General features: G+C 32.3%; 4 protein-coding genes across 8 annotated transcripts; 3 read left to right on the top strand and 1 right to left on the bottom strand.

Moving 5' to 3' along the window:
* Positions 1–796: 796 nt before the first annotated feature.
* LOC109860282 (flotillin-1) lies at positions 797–5,929 on the top strand. 3 transcript variants are annotated; one of them, XM_020439272.1, is made up of 11 exons: positions 797–1,006; positions 1,523–1,598; positions 1,685–1,775; positions 1,968–2,111; positions 2,264–2,383; positions 2,802–2,810; positions 3,438–3,653; positions 3,735–3,922; positions 4,010–4,220; positions 4,746–4,910; positions 5,014–5,929. In XM_020439272.1, exons 1-11 carry the CDS (start codon positions 955–957, stop codon positions 5,029–5,031), a joined length of 1,290 nt encoding a protein of 429 aa, XP_020294861.1. In that variant the 5' UTR covers positions 797–954; the 3' UTR covers positions 5,032–5,929. The 3 variants fall into 3 exon arrangements, with proteins under 3 accessions (XP_020294861.1, XP_020294868.1, XP_020294877.1); XM_020439288.1 differs by lacking the exon at positions 797–1,006 and adding an exon at positions 1,043–1,293; XM_020439279.1 differs by lacking the exon at positions 2,802–2,810 and having other exon boundaries at positions 799–1,006.
* A 253-nt stretch (positions 5,930–6,182) lies between these two features.
* Positions 6,183–8,116, top strand: LOC109860303 (ADP,ATP carrier protein-like). 3 transcript variants are annotated; one of them, XM_020439305.1, is made up of 4 exons: positions 6,183–6,863; positions 6,950–7,208; positions 7,384–7,615; positions 7,720–8,116. In XM_020439305.1, the coding sequence occupies exons 1-4, from the start codon at positions 6,707–6,709 to the stop codon at positions 7,987–7,989; spliced, it is 918 nt and encodes a 305-aa protein (XP_020294894.1). In that variant the 5' UTR covers positions 6,183–6,706; the 3' UTR covers positions 7,990–8,116. The 3 variants fall into 3 exon arrangements, with proteins under 3 accessions (XP_020294894.1, XP_020294897.1, XP_020294901.1); XM_020439308.1 differs by having other exon boundaries at positions 7,384–7,652; positions 7,720–7,869; XM_020439312.1 differs by having other exon boundaries at positions 7,384–7,590; positions 7,720–7,749.
* Positions 8,117–8,182: 66 nt separating this feature from the next.
* LOC109860340 (uncharacterized protein CG1161) lies at positions 8,183–9,724 on the bottom strand. Its single transcript, XM_020439355.1, has 5 exons — positions 9,474–9,724; positions 9,265–9,380; positions 8,862–8,976; positions 8,602–8,742; positions 8,183–8,502 (listed from the first exon to the last, which is right to left on the bottom strand). The coding sequence occupies exons 1-5, from the start codon at positions 9,531–9,533 to the stop codon at positions 8,353–8,355; spliced, it is 582 nt and encodes a 193-aa protein (XP_020294944.1). The 5' UTR covers positions 9,534–9,724; the 3' UTR covers positions 8,183–8,352.
* Positions 9,725–10,997: 1,273 nt separating this feature from the next.
* LOC109859427 (cytochrome P450 4C1-like) lies at positions 10,998–16,763 on the top strand. Its single transcript, XM_020437694.1, has 10 exons — positions 10,998–11,305; positions 12,720–12,829; positions 13,522–13,612; positions 14,036–14,230; positions 14,699–14,759; positions 14,873–15,011; positions 15,152–15,230; positions 15,642–15,754; positions 15,845–16,082; positions 16,251–16,763. The coding sequence occupies exons 1-10, from the start codon at positions 11,134–11,136 to the stop codon at positions 16,589–16,591; spliced, it is 1,539 nt and encodes a 512-aa protein (XP_020293283.1). The 5' UTR covers positions 10,998–11,133; the 3' UTR covers positions 16,592–16,763.
* Positions 16,764–18,357: the final 1,594 nt, after the last annotated feature.

Below are 18,357 nucleotides of genomic sequence, written 5' to 3'. Positions count from 1 at the left end.
CGGTGCGAGCTCTGATTGTGTTTGAGCAAAGTTTAAATGATATCTATATATTATTAGTGATACATATTTATAAGATTGTTGCAGTCCATTTATATACTGTTCATTACTCATTAATATAAAATTGTCACTGTTCATACTGAATTAACTCCATGTATTATATTAATTATACATGTAACGCGTATATCTAATAATTTAAATAATTGAATCATTGTGCGATCATATGTGAAGATAAGTGTATGTGTTACGTATGTGCGCATATATATATATATATGTTATGTGTGTGTATTTGTACATGATGTAAAGTATGCTCGTTGTGTCTGACTGCGAACGCAATATAGCGCATGTACTGTAAAATATCTTAAAAATTTATTCCGAGAAACTCTTTTTGTGCGAAATAATGAGAGTGAGAGAGAGAGAGAGAGAGAGAGAGAGAGAAGGGCGAGAAGTAAGTGTTAAAAAGAACATATTGTAACATTTTAAGAAAGTCAGAAGATTTATATGTAAGCTGATGTACTATACTTTTTTTTTTTTTAGTTTAAGAATGTTGATTTTTATTTCCCACAGAATATAAAATAAATAATATATACAAAACAATTTTTTTGGAATACAACGTGTATCGAGGTTTTTAATTCCTTGCGATCGAGCGCACGATGTCTTTTGTTTCGCCGCTAAGCCAAGCTTTCCGTTCGCAGAAATAATCGAATATTTTTTTTTTTTTTTTTTTTAACAACGGCGATTTAAAAGTGGGAGGGGGGTTGTGTTCGAAGTGCGTAGCCTTGTCCTAGATTACGCTAGTGTAGCTCACGCTGCGCCACATACAGCCGCATATGCGCGGAAGAAGAAGAGCGTGCGATTGACGTCAATCAATCAGGTTGGTTGACCGTAATCGCGACGACTTGACAGGGTGCGTAGTGTTGTGTAAAAGTGCGTTTGCTGTGTATTTTACGCGTAATCATGAGTTGTGGATTTGTTACCTGCGGCCCGAACGAGGCCCTCGTTGTTTCAGGTAATCGAGCGATCTCTAATCCGTCTCTAGAAATTGTATTACTCTCCTTACATTTGCATGTTGTGTACGTGTGCGCTTATCTCTGATATTCCGTAAGAGCAAAAAAAATGGGAGAAGCTATTCCGCCTGCGGAAGTTAATTGATTTTGATGAGCGATGTTGGGGGAGGGGGGAGAGAAGGTGCGGCGGAATCTATTAAGAAGTTGTGTGTACACACATACATGATACATCATTTAACGAATGGAAAATTTTACCGTTTGGTTCATATACGCACGTCTGTATAAAAATGTATATAACTTTTTATTTATTTAATTCAACGTATATGTAGTATTTTGTTAGCGATACATTGTAGAGTAGCATTCGCAAAGTTGTTAGTAATTTTTAGAGAGATTGAACTGACAACAACAAGTGCGAACACGATCACGATCAAGGTGATCAAAAAACTATTGTAAAATTGTTTTAGAGACTGTAGTTTTTGTTTTGTTTATAATTTATATTCAAACTTTTGTTTTTGAAGGATGTTGCTACAGCAAACCTCTTTTGGTACCTGGAGGAAGAGTATTTGTTTGGCCCATTGTACAACAAGTACAAAAGTGAGTCTGTAAAAAAGTGCTATATAATTTGACTATAAGATATAAAATATAACAACAAACTTATATACACACATTGTGAATTATAGAATTTCTCTGAACACAATGACATTACAAGTCGAAAGTCCAACAGTATACACCTGTCAAGGAGTACCAATATCTGTAACAGGCATAGCACAGGTATTTGCAAAAAAATATGTTATATTCTGATTTGAATCTACAGATTGCTTGAAAACTTAGCAGTCACAGCAGTAATCAATTTATTACCAAATAATCCATTTGTATTTTAAAAGTTTGATTTGTGTGTAAACATTTGTTACTTTTCTTTATTTAGAAGATATCTATATATTGCAAAATGTTGTTTGGCACTAGGTAAAAATTCAAGGACAAAATGAAGAAATGTTATCTACAGCATGTGAACAATTTCTCGGAAAATCTGAGGACGAAATACACAACATAGCTCTTGTCACTTTAGAAGGGCATCAACGTGCCATAATGGGCAGTATGACTGTAGAAGTAAGCTAAGACACTGGAAAAGCAAGAAAAATAATTGACATGCTCTTTACAGTTTTCATCAATTATAAAAAAAAAACTTTTAATCAATTATAGAAATAATGAGCGTTAAAAGTTTAAAAATTTAATTTATAGAATTTAAATCTGTATTGCAGGAAATTTACAAAGATCGTAAAAAATTTAGCAAGGAAGTTTTTGAAGTTGCGAGTAGTGATCTAGTTAATATGGGCATTACTGTCGTGTCGTACACACTGAAAGATATTCGGGATGAAGAAGTAAGTTTGTATCATATTTTTATTGTACAAACAATAACTGAAATAACACACAAATTTTGAAAAAAAATTATAAGGATCACACAAATGACAAATATCTAAGTGTGTGTAAACATCAAGTATTTTGAAATACAAAAAATGAAATACAAAAAAAATATACTAACAATATACAATACAAAAGTATAAATCTGGTTTATCTATATTTAATCTAATAACAATGGAAAATAATATACATATCTTCAAGGTTTTTATAACCGATATATATACCGAAGTGAAAATTACTTGCAAAAGACCCCCTTTAAGTAATTTAAAAGTGACGTCAATAATTGAAATGTGAATAAAAAAAAGTTATTTGTTTGTTAATATAGTTAAATCATACGTATTGCAAATATTGAATTCTTTTTTGTTTTGCAACTTGCAGGGGGCAAAGGTATGTTAAAATTTTATTTCATCACTGTTATATCTGATGTGTCTCAGCACACCGCTATGTCTTCCGACGATGTTATCGCAGATTTCTTCAGATTCTAGAAAATATAATTTTTACAGTCTACTTATCGCTTATTCTAACAGCAGCACAATCGTGCTTACGTGCAATAATTTGTTTACTAAATACACATCATATCACTGTTTCAATTCAATATTAAGATATTTTTAAACAGCGAGAAATGTCAGTGTGATATTCTCTGCTTTAAATATTATATCTCTTTATTAAAAAAATTTTTTTTTTTAAATAAAAATGCAGTTTACAAAATTGGTATAGTATTACTTTAGTCAGAAAGATCTTATTATTACAAAAATGAGTAAAAACAATGTTAAAATCTCAAAAAAATATTTAAAATATTTTATAAACTATATTTAAAATACTTTATAAATATTTAAAAATATTCTTTAATATTGCAATTAGAACAGCGATATATATATACACACACATATATGTTGCCTTTATGTTATTTAAACATTGCTTACTCAAATGCTAAACTCATCGTATAACATTTCATTGTATTACTTGAGTAAATTCTTTATCATGTGTGGAAAGCTCATTTATAATATTTTATAGGGCTACCTGCAAGCGCTTGGTATGGCACGTACGGCAGAAGTGAAGAGAGACGCTAGAATAGGCGAGGCGGAAGCTCGCAGAGACGCTCAGATTAGAGAGGCTATTGCCGAGGAACAAAGAATGGCCGCACGTTTCTTGAACGACACAGAAATCGCAAAAGCGCAACGTGATTTTGAACTAAAAAAAGCTGCTTACGACGTCGAAGTTCAGACCAAAGTAAGATTTTTATCTAGATTTTTTCTTTTCACACAGAGTTTTGTTCTTGCAAGCAGTTTTTGTACGTTGGATCGTTTGTAGAAAGCTGAGGCTGAAATGGCCTTCGAACTGCAAGCAGCGAAAACTAAGCAAAGAATTATGGAGGAACAAATGCAAGTGAAAGTCGTGGAACGTAGTCAAGAGATCGCTGTACAGGAACAGGAAATGATGAGGCGCGAAAGAGAATTGGACGCCACTGTGCGACGTCCAGCCGATGCGGAGAAATACAGGTAGGGTTTGGTTTTTTTCCGCAATCCTCGTCCGCGAAGTTTCGTTACTTATCGGGAGGAGGGGCAAACGATTTTGGTTTTTTCCAGATTAGAAAAGATGGCCGAAGCGAACAAATTACGCCTCGTTATGGAGGCGGAAGCCGAGTCCGAAGCTATTAAAATACGCGGTGAAGCGGAAGCCTTTGCTATCGAAGCGAAAGCCAAGGCGGAAGCGGAACAAATGGCGAAGAAAGCTGCCGCATGGAACGAGTACAAGAGTGCGGCTATGATCGATATGATGCTGGATACGCTTCCAAAGGTGTGTTAACCCTTTAGAATATTCGTATCCGCTCGCAAACGCACCTGTCGCTGCGGCGGACTTATCCGTTCAGAACAATACGTTTAAGAAGAATAATTGGAGTTCGTAGGACGCGGAGGCAGAAATTTAAAAATTAAGCTCAATTACGTTTTGCACGGTCACTCAATAGTTTAGCAATCAGCTGCTGCGTAGAGCGTTCCGCGCTCTAAGGGCCATTCTACAATGAGTTGCAAAAGAGATATACAACTACTAAGGAAAAAATGTTATTTTTAGTTTTGCGGTTGGCCGTTGCGATTGTCAAAAGAAAGTTGATTAACTTTTAACTTTTGGCAACAGAGCAACCGGAGATAGCACTTTTCTCTTAATAGTTGTCATCTTTCGCAACTGGCGAAACGGAACATTTGCAACTCATTTGTAGAATGGGCCTATAAGAGCCAACGTCTTTGCGACATTCTCGATTGAAAGTTCAAAGATTCGATTCCTTAAATAAATCAAAAATATATGTTTGACTTTAATTTTCCTTAGGTTGCTGCCGAAGTAGCCGCTCCTCTTTCCCAAGCAAAGAAGATAACCATGGTTTCGAGCGGCAGCGGCACCGTTGGCGCCGAAAAATTGACCGAAGAAGTCTTCAATATCGTACAGCGTGTTCCGGAACTTGTTAAAAATTTAACAGGCGTGGACATTTCGAAGGTACAGTACGCGCCAAAAAACCTCGCGATTTTATATACGCGTCATAAAAACATGGAGTAAACTTATTTAAACTTGTGTTAAATTTGTTTCTTTTTTTTTTCAGTCGGTCCACGCCGCGTAAATTTGTGCAATGTGTTACACATGAAGAACTTTAAAGCTTCATCATCCGTTGTTCTTTGAAGTAGATGTTCGGAATCTGCTTTTGATATATACATTCACTTTAAAAGTGTCTTATACGATATGTGAATCGAGTACAATATTTGAAATTTTTTTCTCTCTAGAAGGATTTTAAACACACTTTCGCTGCCACTTTCCGTTTGTCTCCACGTGTGCGCGCATGCCGAAAAAGAAAAAAAAAAAAAGAAAAAAAAATATTGACGCATTCACAGATTGTCTGCGCAAAAAAGCAGAATAATGTGAATTTGAATTTTATCCATTGCTGCAATTTTAAAAGAGAGTTATGGCTAGTCTACAATGGGAGTAGGCAGTATAAAGTAAGAAGTAAGGTTCTTGGAGTTAATTTTAGTTTTGTCTATACGAGTAATATTATTTCGCGTTTTTTAACACACGTCTTTCATTGGCTAACAGTAAGGCAGTGCGAAATGGGAAATTGCCCATTTCGTTATTCCCGTCGTTTCTTCACCGAAAAATAGTTTACTCTTCTACAGCCTTTACTACCTTCATTGTAGACTAGCCATTACATCTGCATGAGAAATTTCGTTATCCGGACATTCCAACTAGTTCTTTATATGACTGGACAGTGAAAGTGGGATATTGTTGTATTATTGATATTATTGTCAGAAAACAATTCTTTATGTGTGTGAGATTAACATATTTGACTCTAATATATACATATATATTGATTCGCGCATCTCTGTAACGCGGAGCGCAGAATTGCACATTATTTGTGTGTCGAATCTCCCGATATTGTCGAATCCATGAAACTTTTCTGTAAGTCTATGCCAATGTACGTGCCGAAAACACTGTATTTCCATATAAATGTCTTATTGTATACATAATCTTTTGAATACTTGTCAAATAATTTTGTTCGGATTTAAAAAAAAAAAAAAAAAAAAAACCTACGCGGGAACAAAAACTTCATTAGACATCTATTAGATATCGCACGGAACTGTTAACGAGCTAATGGTTAACGCACTAATGGAGCTTTTGGTTCCGTGTCGGGGACGATCAGTATTTTATTATAATCGATTTTTTACTCTAGACTTTTTTTTTTTTTTTTCTAGTCCTCGAGAACTCGGTAATAAAATTTATACAACATCGTGTGTTCTATCTTTTGTCTTTTTTTTTACAAGACAGAAAACGACCATAATAATATAATTTTATCTTGTAGATGTGTACGCGTGCAAGGATCGCTGTGACCATTTGTATGAAAATTCGTAATTAATTACGTACCTACATAGCTTTTGAATAAATTCTCTAACTACGTACATTTATACGCCCGACATATACACAGCTTTAAGCAAATTGTATTCATTTCCATGTAAAAAGAAAAACAAAACAAAGAGAAGAAGTAAATGTTACTAGCGTATAGATCGCGTGTGGATTCATTTGTTTCACCTTTTTTGTTGTTGGTTATTTTAATTTTGTAATTCTCGCTCTCTTTTGACACACGGTGAAAAAACACGAGGTGACGTTTACGTTAAGATGTTCGATAGTGAAATATTTAATTTGATATATTAAATACATGTGTAAGTCACCAACACCGTTGAGAAACTTCTTCTACGGAGTATCGCTTATTATACACATTTTGAGAAAGAAGGTGAAAGAAACACAAAATGGGAGATTTGTACAGATCTTTTTTAATAGACTTCCTAGCGGGAGGTCTTTCCGCGGCAATAGCCAAGACTGCGGTCGCTCCTCTGGAAAGAGTGAAACTGTTGCTGCAGGTGCAACACACCTCGCCGCAAATCAGACCCGAGCAACGATACAAGGGTGCGTTACGGTTAAAATTTAATTAAAATAAATTTTGCCATCTCATATCCAATTGTAAGATCGTTAAACCGTCGCAATCCCACTAGGTATGATGGACGCGTTCGTACGCATACCTAAAGAAACAGGATTGGCCAGTTTGTGGAGAGGCAATCTCGCAAACGTTATCCGATACTTTCCGACTCAGGCGCTCAATTTTGCATTTAAAGACAAATTCAAAGCCTTGTTTCTGGAAGACGTGCCACGGGACGCGTTTTGGCGACAGTTCGCGGGAAATTTAGCTGCCGGCGGTGCTGCTGGCGCGACATCGCTTTTATTTGTGTACCCGCTCGACCTGGCTCGCACTAGGTACGTTTTCCATGTTACAAAAGTATCGCAAGATTTATCTCGGATATATTCGACACAAGTAACGACACAACAAAAGGCAAAACACAAAAATATATACCTGATTTAAACCAGTACAATAAAAAAAAAACAAACTTTATACGCGTATGAGACGATAATCCAATTGTTTTTCTTTTAGATTAGCTGCCGATGTTGGAAAACACGAGAAGCGAGAATTCAAAGGTATAAATGACGTTATAATGAAAATTTTCAAATCGGACGGTCTGTTCGGGCTGTATCGTGGCTTCACCGTCAGCGTGCAGGGAATTGTAATATACCGGGCGACATATTTCGGTTTTTACGACACCGCGAAGAGTATGCTACCCGATTCAAAAAGCACGCCGTTGTATATCAATTTTATTATTGCTCAAGTACATAAAAAAAAAAATCCTCCCGCCTTAAAAAAAAGTATATAAATTTTTTCCCCGTAAACAATTTATATAGAATGTATAAATTTGCGTTATTTGTTTTGCAGATAGTGACAACGGTGGCGGGCATCGCGTCTTATCCCTTCGACACAGTTAGGAGACGAATGATGATGCAGTCGGGTCGAAGAAAAACCGACATAATGTACAAAAATACGCTCGACTGTTGGATAAAAATAACAAAAACCGAGGGACCCGGTGCGTTCTTTAAAGGCGCATTTTCCAATATTCTTCGCGGCACCGGCGGTGCTCTCGTTTTAACGTTGTACGATGCGATCAGAGACTCGATCGAAAAAGCAATATCAAAAGATATTAACTAACTAGTAAACACGGTAAAAACTATATCACATACAAAACAATACGATTAAGAGAAATAGTTTCACGTTTTTACATCTTCTAAGAATCTTTCTTTTTAAGGCAACAACAGTATATACATATATATATTGCAGCTATATTAAAAAATATTTGATAAAAACCCAAGATTGTATATGTAATATAGAATTTGCTTTCTCATCTCTTTTACCATTTATTTTTTTAAAAGTCATCAGAATATAATTTAGTTATTTAATACTTAAGAATTAAATAAATCGACACAGCTGTAAGAAAGAATTGCGTTATCACTTATATTCTACAGAGTTTTATTTTTCTCAAATGAGAATGTGTAATTTAATGTGTCATTTAATTTAATTCAACATAGTATGACGATCATAAATATTCCGCCTTTGCTCGCGAACTTGCCGTTTCCACTTATCTTGTTGATGTCCGACTCTATTCAGAACATTGCCTCTTTCTCCCATCGGATGAGATGTTCCAGGTGCGAGAGACGAATCGTCCTTTGTGATGACAAAAAAAAAAAAATGACAGAAATTTATAAGTTTGTTAACGTTCCGTTCTCGTGTTCATACGACACATTCTCATGTTTTCATATCTACCTCTTCGTTATTATGCTCGTGATAACCAATATTTGCTGAAGCGTTATGTATTCGCTTGTTAAGTAAAGGATCCAAACAAATCAAGAACAACATATAAATTACTAACAACGATATAACCCATATAACTATTATCACCACAATCTGCAACAACAAAAAAATTTATTATACGACCCGTCATTAGCACTTTTGCAACGGTAAAAAATTTTTTGATGCTTTGTTTTTTTTGTAAAAGAATTGTTAATTATTAAACAGAGAGATACCTTAATAATAGTTGTGTTCCTATTTTCATACTTGCATTCACATCGCGAACAGAACTTTTCTTCCTTGCCTTTTATCTGGTCTCCAACTTTTGGCAGAACAACACTTTCGCATTTGCTATACAAATGTTGTATCAATGGCAATAGCAAAGTGTAACGAAACAAAAAAAAAAAGATTATTATGAATACATCATTATAGATATTAAAATTTACATCGTCGCGGTGCAATAATATATATGTATAAAATATATGTAAAATTCACAAACTAATTACATATATATAAAAACAAAAACAAATATGCTTTGGATTAAAAAAAAAAAAAAAATACAAGCATTTCAGAAATAAGATTAACAAAAACCCTACGCTCGCTGCGTGTTTACAAATTAAACAAATTAAAACAAATTACCATTGCGCTGGTGGAACGTTTATAATGTACGTGAGACGTTCCGTAGATTGCGTGGTGTTTGTAACGGACGAGAGACTCGGACAGATACATTTGCATCTTTTGTCATCGTACTGCGCCTGAAATTATTCGACATCGTCGGTAAACGTGTCTGCGATACGGTTTAAATTGAAAAATTTATGTGCGTCTCGTCGAGACACACACATCCTAACCTCGGACTGTGACAAACAGATTAGGATAAATATTGCAACGGGAAAAATGTACTTCAGCATTGTGTAATCTCGTTTAAAGGGACGCAGAAGCTTTGCGAGATGTTCAACGTGTGATTACACGCAGCTACGAATCAGAACAGTGGCTGTAACCGCGAAAGTTCGTCGATTTCAGTCCGTGTTTGGATCATAGCGCGCACCAACGTTTATCAAATGTCATTGCTATCAATTACTATTGATCACTATATATTGTTGCTGTCATCAGCACGCCAATCGAGATCGAGCGGACACGACACAAACCAAAGAATAAAGGACTGCCTACAATGGAAGTAGTACAAGGTCTGTTCTTTTTACCTGAACTGGCTGCACTAGTTCAGAGTTTATCTCTTTTTTACTTCACATTGGAAAAAGAAAGATAAACTCTGAACGGAGATCTGTTTACGACAAAAGTCGAATCGAGATCTGTTAAGAGCCGTCTACAATGGAGAGTTGTAGGCCGTAATAGTAAGAAATTGACCAATCACAGACAAAGTACAGAAGAATAATCGATTGTGATTTGTCAATTTCTTAGGCCTGTTCTACAATACAGTCGTAAGCTGTAAGTCGTAAGAAATTGACCAATCACAATCAACTATTTTTCTGTAATTGGTCTGTGATTGCTCAATTTCTTACGACTTACAGCTTACGACAGTATTGTAGAACAGGCTTTACTGTTACGGCCTACAACTCTCCATTGTAGACGACCCTTTAAGCTCGTTCTACATTGATCGCAAACGCAAGGTATAGATTTCGTAGAATTGACCAATCACGCTGGTCAATTGGCTGATTTGATCAATACGATTAGTCAATTCTACCAGACCTGTTCCTTGCGTTTGCGCTTGCGATCAATGTAGAACAGGCTTTAAACGCATTAACGACAGATTGCCACCAAACGCCAAGCAGGTTTGTTCGTGCGGACTTGGTTTGCAATTTGGCGCCAACACTGACGATGACCAAATCCTATTCCGGATTTTGGCTTCGCTTTGGCGATAATTTGGCTTCGCTTTGCTTGTGGCAGACTCTGTCATCATTTTGATCGCATTTTGACATTTCACATATGTTACTCGACTATATGTAAAATAATTATTTATAATAATTCTAGTTCTTGATATTAGAAAATTAATTGCTTTCCAAGGAAGCATTAACTTACAAAGCAGCGTTTATATATGCGTTTATCGGTTGCTCAACAAAATTTCTATTTGAACGGCCAGGTTCTCCTGGCCGTTCTAGTTTAGATTACAGCTTTCGAATACTTGCTTTAGCCATAAAATGTGTGAATTTGTAACTCAACTAGGAATAAGCAGTACCTCGAAATATTGTTATCTGTCTAATCGAATGCGGCGATACGGGAGGCGATATGTCTTATCGTGGCGGGGTCTGCGCGATGCGCGGGAGGCCGCATGCCGTTTCGCGACTTAATAGGTTTGTTTTTTTTTTTCCTGAACTGGCTGCACTAGTTCAGAGAAAAAAAACAAACCTATTATTTCGGTATAATTTTTGGCTCTGAGCGCCGCGTTTTTATACCGGGACAATTGGTCGGTTTCGGCAGTAACGTTGCGATAGCGCACACATCGTTACAAAGTTATTTTAAACAAAGTTCAGTCGTATCGTGTAACATTGCACAATGGACATCCTGTTTCAGATTATAATTGCTGTTAGCGCCGTTTTAGCATATAAAATAATAATAAGTGTGTATAAATATTACATTACATGGAAAAAACTCAAGCACATTCCTGGACCTACTTCTTTTCCTATTATTGGAACACTTGAATTTCAAAGGTTGAATGCAATGGAAGGTAAAAACAAACTAACAAAACGACTACATGTTTATTTACTATCTTCTATATTATTACTTTATTTATAAATTTCAAAAATATGTTATATAAATTAACTTTTCGCGAACGGATCCTAAAAATGACCTATAAGTCAGATAAACTGAGATCCACGCGACTTTAAAATCGAATATTTTCGCAAAAAATCAAAGTTTTCACTTTTGTCTGTTTTTTAATTAAAAGTTTAGACAATTCTGCATCGATAAAAAACAACAAATTGAAAAAATTTCTAGTATTTTCAAAAATATAAGCGTTTAAACAAAAGCCTGAATTTTTTTTTTGAACGAAAGACTTTTTGTTTAAAAATTTTTCATGTTTTTGTAATTAAGATTTTTATAAAATAAAATTCCAACACGGTATTGTAGAGAATTGCTCGTACTTTCAGAAAAAAATTGTCTCTTAAAAATTAAAAAATTAAAAATATTTTTACAGTAGATCTTTTGAGACATTTTTTGAAGAATGCATTTTTCTAGTGCTCAACTTTGACATGAAATATTTCAGTGATAAATCAATATTTTGACATATTTAATATTTTGACTTTTTTAATGGAAAATGAGCAATTCTCCATCAAATAAAAAACAAGTATTGAAGAAATGTCCAATAATTGCTGAGATATACGCGTTTGAAGGAAATAATTTAAGAAGAAAGTTCTTTTTTTTCAAAAAATCAGGCTTTTATTTTTAAATTGTTATTAGTTTTGCAGAAGATTATTTATAATTTGCAAAAATAAAAAATTAGTATAAAAAACTGTTATTTTAAAGAAGGTTCAGGTAAAAAGAATTTTTCAGCTATAGTGGTGAGTAATACAAGACTGTTTTATGCATTTTGTGATATTAAAAGGACTTAAAAACATTAAAATTAAAATCAAAGAAAAAGACAAAAATATAAATAGAATAATATTTTTTTTGTTTGACAGCACATTCCCTTCACGTAGCATCTTTTTCGGATTCCGAATCAAAATCAAAATATTCGCTATTAATCGCTGTAAATAGATTTTAATATATAAAGTACCATAAAATTATGAAAAAATATATCACTTACTTGACATATGAAAACTGCTCAAACTGGAAAAAAATTTACTTACTTTTCGAAAAACCAACGCCTTAGACAGACTTGAATCTGTCACAAGTAAATACTCACAAAGTTATTGAACAACTGACGTTGTCAACATCCTCTATCTTTGTCTAATATCTTAAAGTTCTTTTTTAGAGTTCTCAGATGTCATTCTAAACTATTATGTATAGGTATATAAATACCGGTTTGAAATTTTTGGGTCTGGGAAATCCATGTCTGTTCGCGAAAAGTTAATTATAAATTAATTATAAATTATGTATATTATATATTATATGTTTTACTATGTTTTATTTTTATTTTTCAGAACGTACGAAATGGTATCTAACACTTCTAAATAAATATAAAGATGGAATTATAAAATATTGGGTAGGATTTATGCCAGGAATTTGTCTATACGATCCAAATTTAATACAAGTAAGAGAAAACACTGATATATACTTAATATATTTGTGTATGTGTGTTTATCGACAAATATATAATTACACAATTATATGTATTATCATATGTAGTATAATATATATTACGGACAATACATTAATTTTTTGCGAGAAGAGAAGATTTTTTAGACTTTAGACTATCATTGACTAAGAAAGAACATCTCAAAAAAAAAAAAATTTTATATCTCTCGTGAAATCGATTTATTACTGATTGTAAATAATGAGCGCTATCGAGCATTATTCTCTTTTATTACTAAAGTCGCTTGCCACGAAGAGCGAAAAATCAGAATAACGTAATAAATGCAATCAACAACCTTTAGCTCGCTGATTGCTTGCGGGTGAAATGTACACTAATAATATATATCACAGAACAAAAACTCCAAGTAAACATTAGATATTGCATGGAACTGTTGACGTCCAATGGACATCTAATAAAAGTTTTGTTCTGTTTGGGATGGTAGCCAGACCCATGAAAAAGTTAAAACGTATTCAAAATATATTTACAACAGTTGTAAATATAGACAATTGTATTTAATAATATAATTGTATTTAATAATAATTGTATTTAATAATACAATTGTATTTATTTATTTAATATCTATATAACTTTGTAAGATAGCACTAAAAAATATATACATACATTGTGTATAAATATATTCATGTGTGCAGGTTGTTCTTTCAAGTAATATACATATTAATAAGTCATATGACGTGATGATGCTAAGTGAGTGGTTAGACGATGGACTTCTTACTGCAAAAGGTAAATAAAACAGATGTAGAAAATATGTTTTACAAATATATATACACACACACTTTCTCTCTTTTCCTTTTTTCTATTTCATATTCTTCTATATAAAAAATATCAGTATATGTATATGTTAAGTACGTCACTCTCTACGTATAATCTCATAACTCCAAAACGCAAATTTTAGAGAATAGCAGTTCAAAGATTTAAAACTTTATATGTTTTTTTAGTTAAGGAATTCTTTTGGTTTTAAATTTTTATCTTTTTTATGAATATTTTGCTTTAATATTTTGGTGACCATGAAGAAAATGACTTTTTAAGTTTGTCATTATGCAACAAACTGAAAATCCCGTATGTGAAACTTATGTAATTTTACGTAGGGAGTGACACGGTTAGTATGTTTACATTTTACGTGTAAATACATCTCGCACATCTCAGGTGAACAATGGCACAAAGACAGGAAACTTCTTACTCCTACATTTCATTTCGATATACTGAAACAATATGCTTTGACCATGTCTCAAAAAACGGAAATGATGATAAAAGATATTGAAGAAAATTTAAAAGAAAACCCACAACAAGCAATTAGCATCATACCTTGTATTACAAAAGTTGTCACCAATATTATACTCGGTAAGACATCTGATACAACATAAAGATATATTTACGCATAATTCAGCGGGAATTAAACAATTACACAATTATATACTCTCAGTTTCGTAATTGTATTGAGATTTATATTGATTGACATGTTGCTTCTTAATTATTTCGTTTGATCAGCCCACACAGACATCCGTCCATCCAGACATCCATTAGACATCTATTAGATGTCGCATGGAGCTATTGACGTCTAATGGAGTTTTTGTTCTGTGTGGGAGATAGGACACATAAAAACAAAAATACATGACCGATGACTGTGACACGATATTTTTAATATGAAAACAAACGAAAAGCTAACACTGACTATTTAACACTGACTTAGAGCTTGCAATTACTAGATATTGAACTTGACTGTGTAATTATAAATATTTATCAAGTACATATTTAATTTCTTGCGATTAAGTTGTATATTTTTATAAAATATATTATATTATATTTTAGAAACTGCGATGGGCGTAAATTCACATGAAACTATATCTGAATATTCAGAAGCTGTGGACAGGTCCGTTTATAATTCAAATATTGTTAGTTAAATATATAAAATAATCTTAGTTTTCTTATATTTTAGCAATACATTTTCTTTAATTAAACAAACAGTGATTATTTTTTTTATAGATATTTTAACTTCCACTGTACGCGTGCAACTAACTGGATTTATTTGTTAATGCATGAATTAGGTCCGATATGTGCTTTAGTTCCTATTATAAGACAAACTAAAGCAACTATTACTTATATGCATAACTTTGCAAATAAGGTAAGAAAAAAAACACAGATAATCCTAGATCTGTTCTGTGAATTTGCTGCTAATTTGGCAGCATATTGCTATATAATAGATATGTTAATCTGATGATTTATTTGCAAACAGTCTTAGTAGAGATTTCTTACAATTTTCAGATAATACAAAAAAGAAAACTTGTGCGTTATAAACAGAATGGCAAAGATGAAAATTTACAAAATGATTACGATGCATCAGGTAGGAATAGAAGTTATCATAATCAATTGAGAAATATATTCATCAAAATTAGAGTCTGTTGAAAACTTTCATAACAGCAAACAAACTGAACTCTTATATAAAGAGTTCTACTAATTAACGACTCCAAAGTTGAGTTTAGAAAAATGCAGTTTGAAAGATATTCGACATTTGACGCTTGTGTGAAAATTATAGGCTCTTTTCAAAATAAAGCAGCAATCAGAACTATGAAAATTTAATATTCAATTTCCAACTTAACAAACGCTTAAAATTACCAGTTTATATTATTGTGATTTAAAAAAATTTTAACATCAAAAATATATATTAAAATATATTCTATTAAAAAACACCACGCACGTAAACTTTGTTTTCTTACAACAGATTAATTATTTTATTTACTTTTAACTCGCTTAGACAAGTCGAGAAGAAAAGTGTTTTTAGATCTTCTATTAGAGTTGAGGGACAATGGCAACACTTCATTATCTGATAAGAAAGTGAGAGCACAAGTCGATACATTTTTATTCGCGGTGAGCTTGAAATATAACAAAAACTTCCTTCTAAAAAGAAACGTTCTATATATTACTTTTATACTTAAAAAATAAAATATATAATAATAGGGTCATGATACAACGAAAACGTCAGTTAGTTGGGCGCTCTTTTGTATCGGCAACTATCTGAAACATCAAGAAAAGATTCACGAAGAACTAGAAGAAGTGTTTCAAGATTCACAGAAACCAGCGACCGTACAAGAGATCTCGCAATTAAAATATCTCGACAGAGTCATAAAAGAGTCGCGCAGATTATATCCAACTGTACCTTATATAGCGAGGGAACTGTCAGAAGATACAAAAATAGGTAAGAAAAGTTTTTTCATTTTTTCTTTACACAAATACACATGCTCATATACACACAAGTATATTTTTAATGATAAATAAATAGACACAACGCAAAATATTATCATTACATTTCATAGGTATTTTATATATTCAACATTATGTTTTTATATATTCAACTATTTTGCAGGTGATTATATAATTCCAGCCAATATTCGAGTTTTTATTTTAATATTACTGCTGCATCGGAATCCAGCTATTTGGCCAGATCCGTTAACATTCGATCCAGATCGATTTTTACCTGAAAATATCAAATCAATGCATCCGTACGCTTACATACCATTCAGCGCGGGACCAAGAAATTGTATCGGACAAAAATTTGCTATGCTCGAAGAGAAAATTATATTAACGGCTATACTCAGGAAATGGAGGATAAAATGCGTGGAAACTCCTGAGACAGTAATTATAAAAAGTGCTATTGTTTTAGTACCAACTCAGGGAATTCATATCGAATTTATTCCGAAAAAATAAATATTATAAAATAAATATTATACAATAAATATTATAAAATATTATAAATAAATAATATTATAATATTATAAATAATATTGTAAATAAATATTATTTAAAAAATAAATATTATGTATCAGTTATAGTTCATGTGCGTTGGATAAACATTAATAAATACAGTAAAATCTCTCTATTTTTAACTTTGGATTTTAAAAACCTCTTTATTTCTACCATTACTTCTCTATCTCTCACTTTTATCTTTTTATTTTCTACGCACAAAATGGAAATGGTCTTAAATCACTATTTAAAATTGAGAAATATGATTTTATAGCCTGTATGTGCGACAGATATAGTGTGTTATAAAAGTCTCGAAATGGTCAAATATTTAAGAAACGGAACATTTTACACACTTTTTTTATTTTGCGACTGCTTCTTGTTAATTATATCTTAACTTTACTTGTTAACTTGCAATTGAAGAAAGCTCCAGTGAGAGTTTGAAATATTTCGCGCTGTAAACGTTTGCAATTTTCTTTTGTATGATTTACCATTAAAATCTTGATTTTTGCTTATTATTGATTTTATTATTTTTATAAGTTTTATTTTCCTTGTTAAAATTTGTAAAGAATATAGTTCGGACATGCATCTTCTTTGTTGCTATTTTTGATGCTACTGAACTGAATATTTTTTAGTTATATATGTATGGTAAGCCAACCGCCAAATTAAATGTCATTTTTAAAAACTATACATTAATACTACATAACCGCAAAGAGCGAGAAAATTTACTGATTTTTAATTACTTTTTGTAACTACTTAAACAAATTTAGATTATTTATTTATACACTCATATAATCACATGATAATGTTGCTATGGTAGAGTGAGAGAAAAGCGCAGAAGAAAATGTTTAAAAAATGAAGTTTACTAACATTTATCATCGTAAAAAATACATACTTCTGTCAAACCATTAAGCACATATTTTATTTTAAAAAGATTACAATGAAACTCCAGTTTATATGTACTCCGGTTGTATAAATGGATTTTTTTATTGCAATGACTGATCAACTGAACTCTAGCTGAGCTCTTATTATCTGAACAACTACCGGTAGTTGTAATTAAAAAATAAAAAACTAATTGTGCTAAAATCAGATGTCAGATTTGCATAAATATATTTTGTCAATTAAAACAGATTAATATGTAGTAATTTTTAAACGTTACAAAACACCAATATAAGTGCGTTTAAATAAACAGCGCAAACTTTTTGCAAAGTTCAAAACACTTTGTACATCTTATTATCGATAACGAACACAAAAAAGTAAGATAACATATATTACATGTTAATTACCAGTAGTATCATCATATTGTGTAAAACGCCGTTTTAAAAAATACATAAAATTGTATACTTAAAGAAGTTTTAAGACATTACATGAGTCATTAGTTTTTGTTTATCTCTTTCCATATCCTTGAGAAATACATAACAATATCCCAAGTACGTAATACATTTATGCACAAAATAATTTACAACTTAATGAGTTTTAAGCTAATCATGGTTTAGTTTATTGTTGTACACTACTATTTCTTTCTTCCTTTTTCTTTTTAAATGTAAAAATAAAAATGTAACTTTAAATACATTCGAGGAAATAAAAAATATAGTGTACAATTATTTACAGCTTAGCATGCAAACTGCGTATTTAAGATATATACATATACATGTACACAGAAATATAAAGGTTTTAGAAAAGTTTTTTACAAAAGTGTTTACAGGAAGTGTTCTTATAGGAAGCAACGATGA

This window comes from Pseudomyrmex gracilis, unplaced genomic scaffold (assembly GCF_002006095.1).
Source record: "Pseudomyrmex gracilis isolate BER0280 unplaced genomic scaffold, ASM200609v1 scaffold_7, whole genome shotgun sequence".
NCBI classification, from domain to species: domain Eukaryota; kingdom Metazoa; phylum Arthropoda; class Insecta; order Hymenoptera; family Formicidae; genus Pseudomyrmex; species Pseudomyrmex gracilis.
The sequence above is the reverse complement of the archived record's forward strand: the minus strand, read 5'-3'. Positions and strand labels throughout refer to the sequence as shown.

Excerpts from the sequence above, each read along its gene's own strand:
- LOC109860282 (XM_020439272.1), top strand. The coding sequence starts at position 955 with ATGAGTTGTGGATTTGTTACCTGCGGCCCGAACGAGGCCCTCGTTGTT. Across the intron at positions 1,007-1,522 it reads CGAGGCCCTCGTTGTTTCAG|GATGTTGCTACAGCAAACCT; the intron begins GTAATCGAGCGA and ends TTGTTTTTGAAG. Across the intron at positions 1,776-1,967 it reads CTGTAACAGGCATAGCACAG|GTAAAAATTCAAGGACAAAA; the intron begins GTATTTGCAAAA and ends GTTTGGCACTAG.
- LOC109860303 (XM_020439305.1), top strand. The coding sequence starts at position 6,707 with ATGGGAGATTTGTACAGATCTTTTTTAATAGACTTCCTAGCGGGAGGT. Across the intron at positions 7,209-7,383 it reads CTCGACCTGGCTCGCACTAG|ATTAGCTGCCGATGTTGGAA; the intron begins GTACGTTTTCCA and ends TTTTTCTTTTAG. Across the intron at positions 7,616-7,719 it reads TCAATTTTATTATTGCTCAA|ATAGTGACAACGGTGGCGGG; the intron begins GTACATAAAAAA and ends TTTGTTTTGCAG.
- LOC109860340 (XM_020439355.1), bottom strand. The coding sequence starts at position 9,533 with ATGCTGAAGTACATTTTTCCCGTTGCAATATTTATCCTAATCTGTTTG. Across the intron at positions 9,381-9,473 it reads TCTGTTTGTCACAGTCCGAG|GCGCAGTACGATGACAAAAG; the intron begins GTTAGGATGTGT and ends GAATAATTTCAG. Across the intron at positions 8,503-8,601 it reads ACGAGCATAATAACGAAGAG|GACGATTCGTCTCTCGCACC; the intron begins GTAGATATGAAA and ends GTCATCACAAAG.
- LOC109859427 (XM_020437694.1), top strand. The coding sequence starts at position 11,134 with ATGGACATCCTGTTTCAGATTATAATTGCTGTTAGCGCCGTTTTAGCA. Across the intron at positions 11,306-12,719 it reads AAGGTTGAATGCAATGGAAG|AACGTACGAAATGGTATCTA; the intron begins GTAAAAACAAAC and ends TTTATTTTTCAG. Across the intron at positions 15,231-15,641 it reads AAATGATTACGATGCATCAG|ACAAGTCGAGAAGAAAAGTG; the intron begins GTAGGAATAGAA and ends TAACTCGCTTAG.